Here is a 19,346-nt window from a genome sequence, read left to right on the forward strand (position 1 = left end):
AAGTAATATCTGCAAGTAACAGAATCCTCCAACTAGCTCTGCAACTCAGACTGTCAGTAATCAATACAATATATTGTATTGTTTTACCTCATTAACATAGGAAGAGGCCCTGTGATAGGCTGGAGACCTGTCCAGGGTGTAACCCGCCTCTCGCCTGATGCCAGCTGGGATAGGCTCCAGCAACCCCCGCGACCCTAGTGAAGGATTGAGCGGTATGGAAGATGAGATGAGACGACATAGGAAGATTTCACAGACGGCCTGTTTCTAAAGTTGAAAGAAAGGCAAACTTGTTATCTGCCAAGTGAATGGAGCACACGCTTAAGATCACTGTAAACACACACACACACTGTTAACAGGCCTTCAAAACGCGTCTTCATTCTGCCACTTATCATGATAACGTTGTACCATCCAGGCGGAGCATTAACAAACTGTCATTGACTGGATTAGACAGCCCTGATAATGCGGTTGTTGAAACAAAGTCAGTACAGTGGACAGTCAAAGAGCTACTGTGTCTGTGTGTGCAATAGTGAGAGAACCAGTCTGTAACGCACATACACACACACCCACGCACACACACACACACAGGGAAAACAAGACAGACAGGTCCTTGTGCACAGAGCGTACTTCTTTCCTGAAGCAGGGTGTGTAAGACAGGGAGTGCCCGAAACACACGCACCAGACAAAAACAAATGTGAAAGTACAGGGTTAGAAATGGTATAACAAACACTGACTGGAGTCGCATGTGTGTTTACTTAGTGGAAAGAACCCGTTAGATCTTGTAATATGTGAATAAAGACAGCTAGTTGAGTTTAAGACTTTGTTCCAGAGTGGAGGTTACAGCTGGGTTAGTTGAGATGGTTAGGGTGAGGGGTTAGGGAATTCATTATGTCAGTGGAAGAGCTGGAACGCGTCGCTCGACAAGCAAATCATTACAAACATTTTAACATCTATGTGTTCGTCATTTGTTATTAAGTGCCACAGATGTCTGTTTTGCTTTCAGTGTACGTGTATTTTTCTCTTGCTATTGACCTTTAGCGTTTCCCTCCTTCGCTGTTCCTATGTTTTGTGTCTCTCTTTTAACTTTTCTTCACTTTCCAGGAACCAACAACTTCACTAAATGTCTGTTTCCAGAATGACGATATGAGAATCCGTTGAATCATACTTCTAAGGCTGAATTTGAAGGCAGCATCCATTCTCTGTCTCGGTCATTGTCTGCCGAATTGACACTGACAAACATGTCCAAGGAAACCATGATAATTCAAACCTTACGTTTGATAAAGTGAATTGTTGTCTTTGAGACTGTGCCGACCTCGCTGCGAGGCTCAGATAGAACAACGCACGCAGTCTGATGATCAGACAGGTTTCACAGACGCCTGGAAGGGAAAACAAAGACAACAGCTGTCTTTTGTAATCTGCCACAGTTTCAAGTCCAACTTCCTGGTCCAGCTTTGATCTACTGTACACTGGCACGCACACAGTTTTCTTGTGCATTGAACGGGTATTACAGCCATTCTGGGCATTCTCACTTTCAGTTTTTATTTTAAAAGAATCTGATTTAGGCATGACTGGCCAAATAAGTCCACCCTCCGGTATTTCATGAAGGACTTGGCTGTTTTTCCAGATCTCTGAGCAAAAAAAAACAAGTGTAATAAATCAGAATTCCCTCAACTTGATTGATGCCGATGGGGGTTAGCTAATCGTCCTGAGGATCAGTTGAGCTATATTTGTGTGATGGTCTGATGTGAGGAAACTGAGAGAGAAGCAGAAGTCTTTAGAAATTGCCGCCTGCGAAGGCTGAGAAACTGCAGCAGTAGGAGGAAACTTTCACAACAGATGTTCGAGGGACAGGAATCGGCAGCGCTTTGTGTGTCAGTCGCAGCCTTGCAATCTGCTTCTCTTCTAGCAGCGTAAACATCCGCAGGTTTCAGATTCCTAGAAACTTATCTCTGAAAGTTTCCCCTCTTCCCACCTTTTGTTTATTTCGCATTTTTTTTCCACTCCAGGAATGTTCTTATTTTTTCGCATACTGAAAGCGCACGCCGGAGAGTGCAGTTAGATGGTGTAGTGTGCGACCTCGCCGTGCCGTGTGGTAAATATGGTCTGGCTGTTGGAGAGGAGCTGCAGAGCATATCTGAGTCTCAAGCAAGAGAGTTTCAGTAAGCCTGCCGGCTGACCTCAGTTCTCCTGGTTCCAGAGAAACACGCAGTTCTATGAAATCCTCCCCCACACTTGTGTTTTCACACTTAATGACAAAAGCATCAACCACATTTCCCCTGAAGCCAGAGCAAAGAGACTGGAATGGGTTGACCTTTTTTTAAAAACTGACTTTAGGAGAGAGAACATAGGGGCATGTAGAAAAAAAAGGGTGACCGGACAGTTTCTCTGCTGCTTGATCTTCCTTGATATGCAGATACTGCTGGCTTTGATGTTGGTCAAGTGATACTTAGGGGAAGCACAGTATTTCTGGGTTGCTGAAACTGGTAATGACTCAATTGAGCAGACAAACAAACATTCGTTACAACTTTTGGATATTTGCTGATGTACGAGGGTGTCGTGCAAATGCGTGTCGCTTTTTTTTTTTTGTTTTTTTCAGCTCATGATTTCCGTGCTTATGTATTTCAGAACTTCCCTTCCAATCCCGAGCCCGGTGACTGACTGTCCACCAGTGAATGTGCCCCAGTCAGCAGGATGGCATCTTTGACTGTGGCGAGGAGCCAGAACGCTTAAGCCTGCAGCACCTCTCCGTATTGTCCTGTCGGTCACACAACAAAACCGGGGCCTCCGCTGCAAAACGCAGCCGAGAGCATCTCTGAGCTACGGACGGACGGGACGGGGGCAGGTCACGGGGCTGTTGCTGTACAAGTTAATCAGTCACACAAATGTTCTTCCATGGAATTCTGCTTGGACTTGCCTGCGTTTTGCTCAAATCAAACCAATGACCAGCAACAAAGAGGACAGCCTGTGTGGGGCCACGGAGGCAGCTTCCTCAGACGTGAGTTACTTGTGGCCTCTATATCTTGTCTTGACATCTCATTTTGGGTGAATTCAAGACTTTGCAAAATGTCCCTCGGCTGCAGGACCCTCGGAGCGAAAAATCAGAATCCAGGCTGGAACAAGAAGAAGAACTGATCCTGAAGGCCTGGCAAAGCATGGTGAGAGCATCAACATAGAGACGCCTTCTAACTTTCACTTGGTTATATTACTGTTATCAGTTATCAGATGCGTGCGAAAGTTTAAAAGCTCTGTGGGAACGAAACACCCACAGACCGCTGCTGTGAATCAAACACGAGCCCACGAGCGCAAATAAAACAGTATTTGTTTTTGTCATATCTCTGATTGGGAGTGGGACAGGCCAAACGAGTTGGCATCCTTCCGACACGTGAGAACACTGGAAATGTACTGAACAGTCCTCACAGATACACTCAGTTACATGCAATTATTCTGACCAAGACTGTGTTCACTGTGTTCAAACAACCAAGGCACCTACGAGGTCGTTTGGCTCGATCGAAACGCTGGTGAAATTCGTAGCAGCAGTTGGTGCTTTTACTGTTTGTGTTAGCAGGTGTGGTAGGAATTACCGCACAGTCAGTTTTGATTAACTCGCCTAGAAACTGACGTATCGCAGTGTTTGCAGAACCAGCTGAAAGTTGTTGTTGCCTCTTGCAGCAGCACAGTCCTTTCGAGACCTCCGCTGCTACAGGCCCGCCTCAGTCTTTCCTGGCTAGGCAGAGACAGTCCTCCCAGGCCAGGAGGATGGTCCACCCTAAGCTGGTGCCCAGGTAGGAGCCCTCGTTTGCAGGAAACAGCCCAGCCCACTCATGGGCAGAATGGAAATCAAGAATGTGGAAGAAGCTGAGAATTATTTATTTATTTATTTATTTATTTATTTAGTCGGTGACTGAGCTTGTCACTGCATGTGCAGCTTTGGGTTTGCCGCTATCACCACCTTGTGGTCGCTGTTGGTACTGGATGGACATCTGGCATCTCGGTGTAAAAACCCCTTTAACTTCAGAGCTTACTGTTCTGTCTGTTGTAACTGTCTTGGTTCATTTTTTATTGTATCATATTTAAAAATGACTTTGCACAGATAAGATACAATGTCCAGGAGGAACAAAAGCAAAACAATGAATGTAAATGTTTGAAACTGCAAATAGGTTTGAATAAAGTGGTCGAAAATACGCACTATATATCACTATCAAATGTGTCATGTAAGAAAAAAACATTATTTAACAAATTAATGAATTCTGTAATTTTTTTTTAGCAGATTTTATGCAAACCTTGCTTAATGCTAAATGGTTTTACAGATTTGGAGCAGTAATACTGTAATAAAACAAGGTGACTGGCAATTAGTGAATAATTTCCTAGGTGAAATGTAAATTGAGACACCTTACAGATTTTTCCTGGTCTCGTTTTAATTAATATCAGTATCTTCCAATGTCCATGTTAAGCTACACTAAATATCAAATCTGTAATTAATGTGAAGAATAAAATACAGATTAAACGGATGTCGTCTGACTCATTCAGTAAACGCATTCTTTCATCCTAACACTTCTCCATTTTGATCTTTGAAACTCTTGAACTTTGACTGTACACCGGTTTCTATAACAAAATCAAGGAGTCTCATTATGTTGTGTGGCCACATGGGTGCTGCTGACTCAGAGAGAATCTGGAAGTTCCTCTTCTAACTCCACTCCTGATAACTTACAGTGACTCAAGCATCAGGAACAAATTAAACAGTCAACGGTCAAATGTTGGGAACATCTCGACCCACTGTCCACCTAAGACCCTGTGAGCTCCGACCCCATGCTCACACTGCGGAAACGCTGAGGTTCGTTGTAAGACGGCACAGTGAGGAAGGACATTTTTTTTCCACCGCAGGGAGGTCTGGGGATGGTGGGCACGGCTCTGTTGTGGCTGATTGCTGGCTGGGAGCTGCAGTGCTCCAGACTGGAGTGCGCAGCCGGAGAAAACAGGAAAGCGGAGGGGTGATGGGAGGTGATGGGAATGGCAGAAACTGGTCGACTGGACCGTTCTCTGGAGGAATGAGGCGGGGGAGGAAGCAGCGACACTGGAGCTCCACAGGTCTCCTCCTTCTCTGATTTCTCCCTCTCGTCATCACTCTTCCCCTCCGCTCCACTCAGCTCTTCATTTGCGTTCTTGGCCACCTCCTCCTCCCCAAACTGAATTTCCAGCAGAGGCGTCCTGGCACTTTTCTCCTCCCTAAAACTGCACACGGTGCTCTGGGTGTCCTGCCCCAGTCCTGACGGCAGAGACCCCCCTTTACCTATTTTACAGCTGTCCTCGTCATCATCATCATCACTAGTGCACTGGTCAATGCTCGGGAAGTGACGCAGCCTCTGAAGATGCGCTGACGTCCGGCGGAGGGCCCCTCCCATCAGCTCAGTTGGGGACGGGGCTGCATTAAGGAGGCGGTTGAAGAGCGCCATGTTCGGGTGACGTGTGCCCGACTCCTCCAAGTTCTCAGCAATGTTCTCCAGAGGCTGGAAGTGCATCTCCTCCTTAGGGATCCTGTCAAATGATGGCATACTCATTTACATTTCATGTTCCTGAAAATAACCACACTTTAATTGTTGTGTTTGGTGTTTCTCCACGACTCATCTGGGGAACAACTTTTTCACTTTTCTCAGCCTTGACTACTTCACACAACTTGACAAGATAGAATGCTTTCGTTTTCACCGCCTACATTTTCCCACCCTGTGAGGGGGGGATTCCAACTTGGTGTCATTTAGAATGAGAAGGTAGAGCACAGAAACTCACGCCATGTCAAAAGTGGACCCCTGGAAGGAGGGTTTACGCAGGACAAACAGAGTGGCTGCGGTGTAAGGCGGCCTAGGATTGGAGTCATTCCAGTAACGGTCTCTCTCCATCATCGGCAGATCTCCGTACATCTCGTCAACCGCCATCATAGAAACCTGCAGATCGAAGACACAAATGGAACTTCATGTCAAAAAAGCATAAAAGTTCCTGCGTAAGAAACAAAATCAACAAAAGAGTCAGTGTTAAGGAACCTGGAAGTTCCGGTCAATCAGCCAGTTGGTCTCAAAGTCGTCGTCGTCCTCTCCGAAGGGGTTGATCAGCTGCTCTGCCACCTTCATGACAAACCAAACCATTAAACAAGCTACAGAAACTACCGAAAGCATCGGCGGTGCTTTTACCCTTAAAATCGCCATCAAAAGAGATCAAATGCCAAGTTCTGACCTTGAGCCAACCTGCGTAGAAGAAGAACTGCAGCAGGGTGAAGATGGGCACATAGAGGTCCAGGTCGTGACCTGGGTAACCCTGACCGGGGTCCAGGAACTGTCGACCGATTAGACACACCAGGAAAAAACTGTACACGGCCAAAGTCACCACCTGAGGGACAGACAGGGGCGGCCATGTTTCACGCTTAACAGTCAGTGTTTTACAAAGTAAGTAAGGAAAGACAGGTCCAAACATTTCCCAACAGAACAGTGAACTGTCACAAGATGGTGAATGTTACTGACTGTCAGTGGTCATAATGTTGTGACTGATCAGTGTGTATGCAGATTGTTGTATTTTCTTCTGTCTAATAATCTAAAGCTGCTGTGTCACTCTGTGGTACACTGTGATTTTCTCCAATGAATCACTGACCTCAGTGAAGGATTCATACACACTGGTTTTTACTCATAGCAAACGAGTACATAATGTGCATAAAGTTTAATTAAAGAGGACTGAAGTTCATGTAAAAGACAGCACTCACCTGAGTGTACACCAGAGGCACACTGATCATATCGTAATGAAACAGCATGCTGCACTTCCCTCTGAACGAGTTCAGCTCCTGTTCTCAGAGAAACAGAGAGACTTTATATCTGTGTGAACACTCATGATGAATCTCTGAGGACTCTGTTTCAACATCACCAGTGCACAGGTGTGTGTGTGTGTGTGTGTGTGTGTGTGTGTGTGTGTGTGTGTGTGTGTGTGTGCTTGTAATGCTGCACCTCCAGCAGCAGCTTGAGTGTGTGATCGTCTTTGATTCTGCCCTCGCAGCGAGCCACAGCCGCCAGGTTGGTGAACCAAACGCAGGGGATCCAGTATTTGTTATAAGGAGAGTGGAGACTCTCAAACTTCTTTCGTTCCTCTCTCGACATGAATCCTGCGCAAACAGCGGAGCAAAGTTTCACGGCTCTGGGAAGACTAAGACACACTGCTGACATCTCTGACTCTCACTAGTAATTTCATAGTGGATATCAGGCTTTCCAGGGAAAGCTGCAATGTGTTCACTTCAGAAAACAGCATGGATTGCTACAACAGCGCCTTATGATCTGGTCGAGAGACTCATGACATGTCCCTTTTTTTATCACCACTTCATTTCAGGATGTGCCTGTCCTTGTGATTTCCTCTGCTCTCACTGGTGTAGAGAACGTACGGAAAGTAAACAACACACACTCATGACGTGAGTATGACTGATCACATCACTCCATCTGCAACACGACAGGTCGCCCTCTGACTACAGCGTGAGAGAAGTCACTCAAACTTACACAGCTCACTGCTAATTATTGTAGGTGTGAGGTGCACTGGTTGAAGTGGGATCTACTGTGTGTTTGCATGGAAAGCAAAGCGGGGCGTGCTGGCGAAGTGTTAACCATCACCACCCCTGTCCTTCTTACCAGCCTCCACCACGTGGTCCATGGTGGGGAACCGTTTGAAGACGGCGGTGCTGACGGAGCGGAGGATGAGCAGGGCCGACAGACTGGCGTAGCGCATCATGGTGCGCCTCAGCAGGCGGCCTCGCTCATCGCTCCCCTGGAGCCCCCCGGACAGGACGCACATGAGCCTGTCAGGGAGCGGGATGCTGGTGTACTGGTTCCACCAGCGGTTCACCACCAGGGTCACGTAGAAACCTGAAGGGCAGCAGAGAGTGGAGAGATGGAGGAGCTCAATTCAGCGGACACGAGCTAGACTTGCAAAGAGGAACTAAATGTGACACAATCCTGGGTCCTAACTTGACACTCATGCATAAAGAAAAATAAAAAGGAAGTAAAATGAAATCACATTTCATTCAATGAAATACCACGGAATGTCACATCAGCCTGTTTGTGTAATTTAAAAAAAATGTGTGTTGAAATACAAATATGGTTTAAATCATAGGTCTTCAACAGGAGGTCCACGACCACTAGGGGGTTATATTTTAGTAAAGGGATAAAGGATAGCTTAATAGTGAATGCAGAATGATAATAATAATGTATACTTATAAATAGCATGAGTTTAATATAGAACACATATCATAGGTAGGGGGTCCCTACTTAATGGCTCCATTAGGCCTGAAAAACATTGAAGACCCCTGGTTTAAAATATATTTTAAATGCATTCTGTGTTCTATTATCAATTACATCTAACACCAGTAAAAGTCACACAATCACTATTGTACTTGTTATATAACAATGTCGCCATTCTCTTCAGCACAGATACAGTGTATTGCATAAACACAGCCCATTGCAGGGTCACCCATTGCCTCTAAGTGGGACTAATCTGTCGATGGTGAATATGAGCAGAGGATGTGAAAACCATAAGAAGTTACTCAGTCTTGTGCTGAAAATAAAACAGAAACATCTAAGTATATCTTTTGGGTGTGCATTTAGAAAAAACAAACAAACAAACAAAAAATGAATTACACTCCATCAAAGCTTACCCAGCACAAAGGACATGGGGATGAGACTGGCATAGTGGTTGCAATAAATAGCCAGCTTTTCAAAATACCTCTTCTGGTCATCGTAGAGGAAAAATCTAAAGAGGCAGAAAGCATCCTTTGATTCATGAACCCAACCAGCGATGGATATCTCTTTTCTGTGGCAGATCGTTCTGTCTCACCTGTAAGTGATGCTGATGGCTGTGTACATGGCAAAGAAAGCCAGGAACTCCTTGTACAGCACCTTGTAGATGCTCCCTTTCCAGGCCAGGAGCAGTTTGGAGAAGCCACAGAATCGGGCGTTTGCAACTCTGGCCGTGTAGGTGACGGTCATTGAGTGACAGGCTGTTTACACGTCCTCAGAATGAACCAGCTGAGTGGACGGAATTTGTCAGAAACAAAAAAAGTTTAAACAAACGTCTAATAACTAGTTCAGTCGGGTCAGAAGCCATGTACAGATGTCAGTATTTTGTATAACTGACAAAATCATCACAAGAAACATCTCTCTGGTCACAACTACTGTATTTTGTCAATGAGGCTGCATCTCCTCACCTTCAGTAATGATCTCCTTCCTGAATGTTTCAGCGCATCTCCGTGCGTAATTGGCGCCGGTGGAGAAGGGAATTCATATTTTCTCGCAGAACTGTCGTCTCCTGTGCCTTGCTCTCTGCTCGCCGGTGGTGTCTTTTCAGCGATCACATAACTCTGATATCCCCTGGCGTCGGTTCCGTTAACTCGAGGCTCAGTGGGCTGCATGGCAGTAATCCTCGGTGCCTCCTCTGTGCGTCCAGTGGTCATCGCGCCCCGGGGTAAATCCCCAAAACGAGGAGGAGGAGCTCGTTAGTGCGGCCCCCGACCGGGAGAGCGCGGATCGGTGATGGACCATAAGCGACAGGCCGCAGCGCCGGGGCACAAGGAGCGCACAGGGCCGCAGAGTACAGTACATAGAATTATGAAACTGGAGCAAGTGGACCATGGAAAACTCTCGTGTTAAGTGATAAGAAGACTGCCATTTGCAGGTTTGTAATTACTACCAGTTGGAAATACTTTATAAATGTTACCAATCTAGGAGTAGGTAAAAATCTGCGTGATTTTATAATCTCACTTAATCACACTGGCTTTTTCATCAAGCGCGGCTAAAGGCGACGTACCAAGTGCCTGTGGCTCTCATTAGGACAGTGAATATTTTGTGCCGGTCATTTCCTTCCCCTCATTTTTTCACCAGCTTCAGTGGGAGGATTGTTCTGTGCTCCTTCGTTGGAGGTTAACTGAGGCTTCGTGTTGTTCAGAGGCAGCCTGTGTGCACGCTGGTCGTCTCTGTGCGCCAGTGCGCGCATGAACTCGCGCTCCAATCCACTCCAATTAACAGACTGATTGACCTGCAGGACGACGATGAAAAGAATGACCACGAAAAGGCTGCCAGCTGAGGCAAGTTTGTTTTAATTAACACTCGCAGTATAATTTAAAGAAAGTCTATAGAAAACAGATTCTAACTGAACTGAACCGGAGGCATTCAGCGACACATAAGGGAGACGATGCTTCTGCTTCTCCTCGATATTCCCGTTGCAAAGCCACACCAGTAATCACTCACTGGGATGAGGCTACTCACAACTCATTTGTAAAACACATAAGCAAGCAACATTCATTTTAATGTTATAATTAACAAGTCATAAGGCTACTAATGTCGTTCAATAGTGTTTCTAAATCTTACGTAAACATAACAGACTCAGAATGTTTGACAGAAAACAGTGTTGGATGAATTTTATGAACCACATGTGGATATTAAAGTCCCCGTCTGAGTTGTGTCAAAACCTCCATGACACCCTCTCCTTTAGCTGACTGCATTTACACTGTAAACAAGCCGACACTTGAGACTGCTTGAGTTTAATAGATAGCAATAACAATGATGGTCTTGGTCAGGAACAAAAACTACTTAAGACCAGACACCATTTGACTTTTTATTTTAAAGTGTCGTTTTTCCACTGCCCTGCTGTCCCACCAAGAATCGGGAAAAGAAATGGATGGAAATTTCAGATGTGCGCTGAGAGATGATGCGACATTTGTTTAAAGTCCAACTGGGGAACAGACATCAAATTCACAGAGAATAAACAAGGAGAAAACATCAACCATCTTCTTTTTTTTTTTTATCCTGGAATACATTTTGTTTTTAAAACTAGGCTGGACACTGTGGGGGTAGAGGAAAAGGAGTTGTTTTTTTTTTGTTGTTGTTGAGAAAACATTAAATGCTTTAAGTAGGAATAGTACAACTGCCACAGAGGATATGGAGAAGGTGAAGTGAAAACAAGGCAGCACACATACGTACTCCCTCATCACCCGCTCAGCATTTTGTACACGTGTGTTTGCATTGTCCTCAGCTCCCCTTCTGTGCGTGTCTTGCTGGATCAGTGCTCTGCTTTAGATGCCGGGTTGAGGGCCAAGTGTATTGTCTTGAGGCTACTGCTGTGGGGTTTGAGGCTAGTTTTGTGGAGGAGGGATCTCAGAACAGGTGAGTTCAGGTTGCAGGTGTTGTCAATACGGAGAGGGGAGAAGAGGAGGAGGAGGTCCTGCAGGGAGGGAGATCACTTGTTTGGGGGTTTGTACGGTTCCAGAAGTTGCTTAGAGAACGTGTTGACCTTGTCGGCACCTCGAACTTCGTGGGGCAGCAGCGGTAGTTTGACTATGTGGAAATCTTCATAAAGGTCCTCCATCTGGAGCGCGAAGACAGAAGAGATTTAACTACAAATACTAAACACACGGTGGTTTCAGTAACACAACTGTATTCTTCTGACACGTACCTGATCTAAATATTTGGACTGGATTTTATGGCGGGCTTCACACATTTTACACGGCCTCTCCGCATCAGGGAAAACCAGCTGGTTGACAATGATGTTGTGTGTGTCGATGCGGCACTTGGCCAGTTCCTGGATCAACCGCTCCGTTTCGTAGAGTGACAGGAACTCAGCGATGCACACGCAGATGAAGGTGGTCTGTTCCTGATGGGTGCAAGGAAAGTGGAGAGTTAAAACACACACATGAATAGCTCAAGGTAGGTGAAGGTATGATTCACACTTTTTTACCCACAACAACACAGGAGCAATCAGTATGATGCAACTGTCATTACAAAAGAAAAAGATGCAATGGGAATAGAGTAGCCACAAAATACAGGAAGTTCTAGTAAAACAGACTGAATATTAGGGTTCAGTACTGGTGTAGTGAGTCAGCCCCTATACACAGTTTCTATACACAGTATAGGGGCTGATGTGTATAGAGACATTTGCGTCACATTATTTTTAGTATCAATAAAAAAAAGTCAAACCCATTATAGTCTTTACTGTTATTAGCGACATTCATGTGGGAAACGAAAGCGAATGCAGAGCTACAGAGTGGTGGTATGCAGCTCGAGGATCGAGGACAGTGCAAAGTAAATCAGCTTTAGCTGCGATACATGATTCACTTACAGGATCTTTGAACTGCTCGCTGACTGAGCGTATCACTGGCAGGGTTTCCTCGAGCTTGGAGGCCAGTTGGTCTGCGTTCATGTCACCCAGACCGAGCATGTTACACATCTGACAACAAGGAAAGAAAAACAGTGAGACTACATTTAAGGGCTTCAATCATAGTTAATGATCTATGCGGATGTGTCTGTCCCTCCTCACCTGAGAGATGAAGGGGCTGATCTGGTTCTTGATCTGCATGAGGCGACCCAGACCTCTCTCCACGATGGTGGGGAAGTTGAGCAGTCGCAGTGTGTGGCCGGTAGGGGCTGTGTCAAAGACCACCACGGAGAAGTTCATTCCTTTCACTAACCTGAGGTAAAGGTAGATAAAAGAGCTCACTTAGTACAACATGCACTACTCCTTCTAGAAAAACTCAAGGTAGTAAATGTAGAAACTAGGGGTGTCAACAGATGAAAATATTTCATTGTGATTAATAACATGATGTTCATAGTTAACTAACTCAGGTTAACTATGAAACTGATGTGATTAATCGCAGTTATCACCCTTTTAAAAAGAAAAATGTTTTAATGAACCTGGCAGGGACATTATTCAGGTTAGTGTTACTCTTATCAGTGTCTCAGGAGCTCAGAAAGCTCCCTGCTCACTTTATATCAGTAGTAAATGCAGATAACCGTCTAGCACGACTTTGAAGCTGAACTTCATTCAAAACAACAATGTCTTGCTGTATAATTAAAAGGAATTTGCCATGACACGTTATTACATTTGATTGGCCTCAAATAAACGGATTAACACTCATTACCTCATGACCTCTGCATAGCTCATGGCCTCATCGATACCAGGGAAAGCACTCATGGCCTCCTGCATCATCTTTTTGCCCATGCTGAGCATGTTGTCTTCCTCAAAGAACTCATCAGGAAGCTCTGCGACGCCCAGGCTCGGGTCAATCTCCTGCATTCACACAAACGTACATAGACAATGAAAAAAACTACACACTACAAATGATGTGCCAATGTCTTTACACCCTCCAGCGATTCAGTGTTACACAACGGTGCTCATGAGACTCACATGTGAAACAGACTCCCCCCATGACACTGAGCACACAGTGACCTCATGCAATAAGTTTTTGTTCAAAAACAAGCATAAATGAAGCTCTTTGTCTCGGTGGTTTTAGCAAAACTGTAGAAAACTTTTGAAATGCTGCAAAGAAGAAAAGTAGCCCATATATTTTTGAACACAACTCATGTTTTTGTGTTATCCGGTGCCACTAGACACCATATATGCATCACACAAGCCTTTTCTATACTTATTACTCATTATTACTCATTATTGGGCATATTATTAAAACGGTTTTAGAGAAACTCTAATCTGGTCTATCCTTTAGATTTATGAGTGGTTTGGACCTAGTGGTGACTCCTCCATATTTGGTCTTGTGAATGCAAACTTAGATTATGATAAGTCTACTTCCCAGAGAAGGTTCTTCACTTGTCTGGATGATATGAACTATTTTTTTTCTTTTCCGCAGAAAAGACCCTGAGATCATCCACCACTGCATCATGTAGGGTCACATTTATTTCTCATTACGTTCTTTTAATGTTGTTAATGTAAATCCCCCACATTGTATGTGTGTTTTAGCAGCCTGCAGATACATGTTTCCCTTGCACTGTGAGCTCCTTTGTACGAAACAGTTTCCAAACATAAATGCCACACTTTAAGTGAATTCCAGACTTGCGTCTGCTTAAATGATAAAGAAATAATAATAATGATACATCCCACATCTGTCCATGAAACAGCTTTTGAATCAACTGTCCACTTAGCCCAGTAGTCACAGCTACGCATTAAAACCTGTGATTTCCAAAACCTTCCTCCAGTTTTCAAATTCCAGTGCTCCACCACCACACTTGTACATATTAATTTACATTTACTCCCTTCCCTCCAAGTTTGCCAGGTTGTGCAGTGAATTAATCTGATGGAACTTACCATCGCAAAGAGGTTGTCATAGCCTTTGACCTTAGTAGGCACCTTTGAGAACTTTTGGTCAAAAGCATCAGAGATGTTATGGGCAGGATCAGTAGAGATGATGAGGACACTCTCCCGGACAGCAGCTAGCTGAACAGCCAGACTACAGCTAGGAAGATGACACATAAGAGAAAAGACATGTTTGTATTGAAGCAGAAAGTAAGGCTGCTCTTATCAATTGGCCACAATCATATTTCACCTGAACAGTTTGACAGGGGATGTCTTTAAAGGTCGATCATAAACGCTGCAAGAACTGAATTAAGGAGTACATAAATAGACACTTTCCTAGAACTAGAACATATAGGACCAAACAGATGAGACCCGTTTATTCTTTCTCTAGTGAAGTAGATAATATCTGCTTTTGTGCTGAATGCACTACTTTCTATGAACTATCTCCAGTTATTACTCTAGCCCCATGTTAGACCCACACTGTGTGCATACAAAAGAGTCAAAATAAGTATTTCCTGAAGTATTTCTTGAATAAAAGCTTTTCCCGAGATTGACCATCAGTGACTGGCTGCGAATATGCTGGTAAGTACAGTGGCAGTGTTTACATGTGGGGGCAGGTTAATACGCTGTTGTCATGTGAAACATCTTTATGTCAACTGTCCTGTAGCGTCATCAGCTATATTTTGTATTTATACCATCATGTATCTATGGCAGATGTATGTTTATCTTGTTTCTCCTGCTGTTTCTTCTCTCTTTTCTGCCTCTACCTGGCTGACCTTAGGCAGATCACCTTCAGCCTTGCTCTGGAGGGTTTAGGGCAGATTTTGTAAAATCTTGAGACAATTGGTATTGTTATTGACGCTACATAAATAGAAGTGAATTGAATTAATTTTAACTGAAGGCTTATTGGTTGTTGCAGTCAGGCTGCATGAATCCTGATAAGTTGTACAAAGCTTTGATTCTTAAACCTTTATGAGCATGAAAATCTTCCAAAAACATTATTTAACGTACCATTTTAAAATAGGTGTCCATTTTCCAGTAAGACTCCAAAAAATAGTAGTAATTTCTATTTACGATATATTAATGTCATTTACATTGTAACAATATCTCGAGTAATAGAGTTATCATCACTATAGTAACAGTATTTAGAGGACTTTCCAACTAATGCTAGTCAGTTAGCTTAGCTATAAACTAATGCTAAGCTATAAGAAATACAGACAGAGTTCTCGCGTAAACTAGAGGAGGTTGTCCAAACTTTTTTTTCTCCATACACTGTGAATATCGGTCCAGATTAGACAGGCATGACCCCATGTGTCAGCTGGCTAACGTTAGCTCGTGACTGTGCTTATTAACAGCATTCAACTACCGGCAAACTGACGCTTAACCATTATCTGACGGACTAAACGTGGGACAGTAGCGACACGCTAATGTTAGCACGAGTTAAGACAGACATGTATCTTTGCTTGTCGGTAAGGACATGTAGTCCACTTCATTTATTTGATGGCAATGATCCACTAACGGTAACAGCTAATCGAAGCTAGCAATGTTAGCTTGCGACGAAGACCGAGTCATTACCAGGGGGCGCAAATGAACATTTCCACACAGCTTACCTACACGTCGTTTTACCGACGCCACCCTTCCCACCCACAAAAATCCATTTCAAAGATTTCTGCTCGATGATATTCTTCAGAGTCGGCTCTAATGGCTCCACATCAGGCGCATCTTCGAATTCGTCTTCTAGTGAAGCTGCCATCTTGTCTGTGTACAGTCGATGACGTACAGCCCAGGTGAGACGTAACAGCACTGCTGCGTTCACCACGCCTCGGAACTTTGGCTTAAACGACGTCTAAACATGTTTACAACTAAACATCACGTCTGTGCATAGTTTGGAATTTAACAAATCCAAAGAAGTTAAACATTATCTGTATCGTTTGATATATAGATAGATAGTTACTTCATTTATCAAGGGAAATTCAGTGTCCGGCTGCTATATCACATAGAATACATAATAATAATAATAATAATAATAATAATAATAAAGTCCAGTTGATTGTCTCTGCCACCGATGTCAGGGACTCCAGCTCTTCCCCTACCACAGAGCCTGCCTTCTGTATAAGTTTGACCTTGAGGTGTGCTTCTTAGTGCTGCCTCTCCAGCACACCACAGTGTAGAAGAGGGCACTGAGAACGATAGTCTGGTAGGACATGTCCCTCAGCTTCCAGCGAATATTAAACAATCTTAGTCTCCTGAGGAAATAGAGACGGCTCAGATCGTTTTTGTATACTGAGTCTATGTTAGCTGACCAGTTCAGTTTGTGATGCGGCTGTAGACCCAGGTACTTACGGGTCTGAAGAACCTCTACACACTCCCTGTTTATGGTTACAGGCTGCAGGTGGATCCTGTCCCTCAGGAAATCCACCGTCTCTTTGGTTTCAGTGGTAATGATCTGAAGTGTGCTACCATCTATATCAGTCTACCCTCAAACAATCACGTTTCCATTATAAGCCAGGTTTATACTTTACAAAACATAGCAGTAATGAGGCTTCTTCCGTTATCATATGATGAGCTATTAAAACAGCTAACAGCTAAAAACTGTAGCTGGCAAAAAACAAACTGGTTAAATAAGTATGCAATCACTGTTATATATTTACAATCACAAGCAACTGAACAATGAAGATTTAAGACACACAAATGCTTAAATTTTTTTCAGACTTTATTATGGAGGAAGTTTTTTTATGGGAATATCACACTTTTTTTCTTCATTACACATAATTCATTGCTTATTCATTGCCATTTTAGACAGACAAAACATCGTTCTTTAACATTTAGTTTTAGCACACTTTAAGACAAGAACAGCAGCGTACTAACTGCAAAATAAGAAAGTTAAAAGAAAAGAAAACAGAAGAGCAGGAGCTGTTATAACGACAGGAAACAGTACACAATTACGGAAACACCCCAATTCACAAATTTCCCATCCTGAAATGTAGCATAAGAATGTGTACATGGGTCTTTAGGCCTTACTAATCTAAAAACATGGGGTAAAAATTTATACATACAAACTTGGCTTTAGAAAATGACAGAAAATCTAAGGTCAGTTTGGGAAAAATATTCATTTACATGAACACATACATGCGGTGACCACATGATAGGGCACCTGTCTCCATAAACAGCTCATCTTTGCATCCCCTCTCTCCATCTCTGTGCCGCCGTCAGACATTTCGCCGTCAGCGCTGGTGGACCGGTCGCCTCCGTCTCTCATTTCCATGCAGTGCCAGGCAAGAATCTTTAGTTGTGTTGTCTGCGCTCGCACACACTCCATCCCTCTGGGAAAGGAGCAACTTCGCTTTCCATCTGGTTTTTCACAGTCAGTCTGCCGCAACCAACGTGGCCAGAAAGTTGGGCCCAGATCTACCCATCGATGATGTAACGCGCAGACTGCAGAGCGCACTAACCAGCCTCTGACTGAACTCGCGACATCTGAGGGTAGAGGACTGAGGTCTAGCTCTGCGGCTTCCTCCTCCAGCTTATGCCGATGGTTTGCCGTAGCCTCTCTCAGCTCTGGGGAAGAGCTCAGGTTAAATTTCTCTTTGAAGGGGTTATAGTTGTCTGACTTGGCACGCAGAGAATCTCCATCTCTCAGCAAAGGTTGACTTCCCTGGGAGACCTCAGCTGGTTCATCAATGGACATCCAGAACGGGTCAAATGAGGATCCCAGGAGGCGCTGGAGTCGAGAAGGGCGACAATGTCTTGGTTTTGGCATGTGGTGGTAATCTTCAGCGTGTGTCACAAGTGTGTATGGTCGGATTGGCTGCAAGTAGGATGGCAGACTGGCTCTCAGCTGAAGAAATGGTGAATCCCACTCTTTGTCCTCCTGGTTTTTGACAACAGTCGCATTCGGAAGCAGATTTTGTGTTGACATGTCAGAGGTAAAGGCCACAGGTCCACACAGGAGTAAAGACACGGAAATCCAGAGCCCGCAATTAAATAGTCTGCACATGGTGAGCAGGTCTGTGTGGCAGCTCAGAAGAATGACAAATTGTTGCTTCGGTCTTCCTTTTCAACCGTTCAGTAAGGTTAGGTTAGGTTCTCGTTTGGGGGCTTTGAGGGAACTCCATGTACCCAGCACCAGACATCCTTGAGCTCTTCCACAAAAACAGGCTGAATATAGTGCCTTATCACACAAACAACACGGTTTTGAACGTGGCCTCTGATGTTTTGGCTAGCTCGCTGAGGCAAAAAATAAAAAATAAAAAATCCTGGACAAATCTGCTTTAGTTCAGTTTAATGTGACACATTCATCACCTGAATTGTTTGTTAAATGGGTTGTTGACAATGTTTTGCTGTACACAAACTGTATGGCCATTGCTAATATATATATGTATATATGTGTGTGTGTGTGTGTGTGTGTGTGTGTGTATATATTACAATATATGGATTATAATACAGTGCCACAAGTCCTGAAAGTAGCCAAAGACAACCCAATCAAACAAATGAAACAGAAATATTGTACATCTGAGTTATATCTTGACAGTTGAGAGTAAATAAATGAATGAGTTATTTTCAGTGTCTCTTGTGCAGAAATTACAACAATTAGGTTTCCTGTAACTTCTGATTAGTCATTTATAGCAGTTTGGAAGAATTTTACTTAATTCCTTGGTACAGAGCTGCTTCAGATCTGAGACGGTGGGTTTCCCCACATAAACCGCTTGCTTCAGGTCCTGTCACCAGATTTCTTCCCGAACCATTCTAGTGAAGAATAATTTGTGTGTTTGAGGGCGTTGTCTTGCTGTGTGACCCAGTTTCTCTTAAGATTCAGATCCCAGACAGATGTCCTTTATAGTTACACTGGTGAGAGTTCAGAAATCACTGGTCCGTCGATGATAGCAAGTCGTCGTAAGAACACTACCACCCCCATGTTTTGCATCGTTTCTTTGTCTCCAATCAGCGTGGCTGTGGATTAGTGGATTCCAAAGTCATAAAAGACGATTTTGTAATCTTTTCCAGCATGATGATCAACAACTCTTTTGCTGGAGTCCTCAAAAAGTTCCTTTGTCTGTGCCTTCATACACTTCCACAAAGATGTGTTGTGAAGATCAGACTGTGACAAATTCCAGATTTCTTTCAAACAAAAGTCTCATCACATTGATTGGAAACGATTCTGAACAGATGGCCTAGTTTGTAATCTTAAGAGGAGCACTTACTTTGGAATGAACTTGGAATGACTTCAGTCTCGTCTTTTATGTCAGATAACAGAACAT

The 19,346-nt window shown here is 43.9% G+C and overlaps 3 protein-coding genes across 3 annotated transcripts; all 3 read right to left on the reverse strand.

Moving 5' to 3' along the window:
- Positions 1-3,691: 3,691 nt before the first annotated feature.
- Positions 3,692-9,949, reverse strand: LOC125004180 (bestrophin-2-like). Its single transcript, XM_047578604.1, has 10 exons — positions 9,218-9,949; positions 8,848-9,038; positions 8,669-8,763; positions 7,647-7,880; positions 6,978-7,132; positions 6,740-6,817; positions 6,220-6,372; positions 6,030-6,110; positions 5,779-5,933; positions 3,692-5,529 (listed from the first exon to the last, which is right to left on the reverse strand). The coding sequence occupies exons 2-10, from the start codon at positions 8,997-8,999 to the stop codon at positions 4,779-4,781; spliced, it is 1,854 nt and encodes a 617-aa protein (XP_047434560.1). The 5' UTR covers positions 9,000-9,038; positions 9,218-9,949; the 3' UTR covers positions 3,692-4,778.
- Positions 9,950-10,089: 140 nt separating this feature from the next.
- get3 (guided entry of tail-anchored proteins factor 3, ATPase) lies at positions 10,090-15,867 on the reverse strand. Its single transcript, XM_047578605.1, has 7 exons — positions 15,699-15,867; positions 14,101-14,248; positions 12,923-13,071; positions 12,322-12,472; positions 12,124-12,231; positions 11,461-11,658; positions 10,090-11,373 (listed from the first exon to the last, which is right to left on the reverse strand). Exons 1-7 carry the CDS (start codon positions 15,839-15,841, stop codon positions 11,245-11,247), a joined length of 1,026 nt encoding a protein of 341 aa, XP_047434561.1. The 5' UTR covers positions 15,842-15,867; the 3' UTR covers positions 10,090-11,244.
- A 950-nt stretch (positions 15,868-16,817) lies between these two features.
- On the reverse strand, positions 16,818-19,210 carry LOC125004678 (noggin-like). Its single transcript, XM_047579494.1, has one exon. It carries the CDS (start codon positions 18,083-18,085, stop codon positions 17,198-17,200), a length of 888 nt encoding a protein of 295 aa, XP_047435450.1. The 5' UTR covers positions 18,086-19,210; the 3' UTR covers positions 16,818-17,197.
- Between the last annotated feature and the right edge of the window lie 136 nt (positions 19,211-19,346).

The sequence above is a fragment of the Mugil cephalus genome, chromosome 2 (assembly GCF_022458985.1).
Source record: "Mugil cephalus isolate CIBA_MC_2020 chromosome 2, CIBA_Mcephalus_1.1, whole genome shotgun sequence".
NCBI lineage: Eukaryota > Metazoa > Chordata > Actinopteri > Mugiliformes > Mugilidae > Mugil > Mugil cephalus.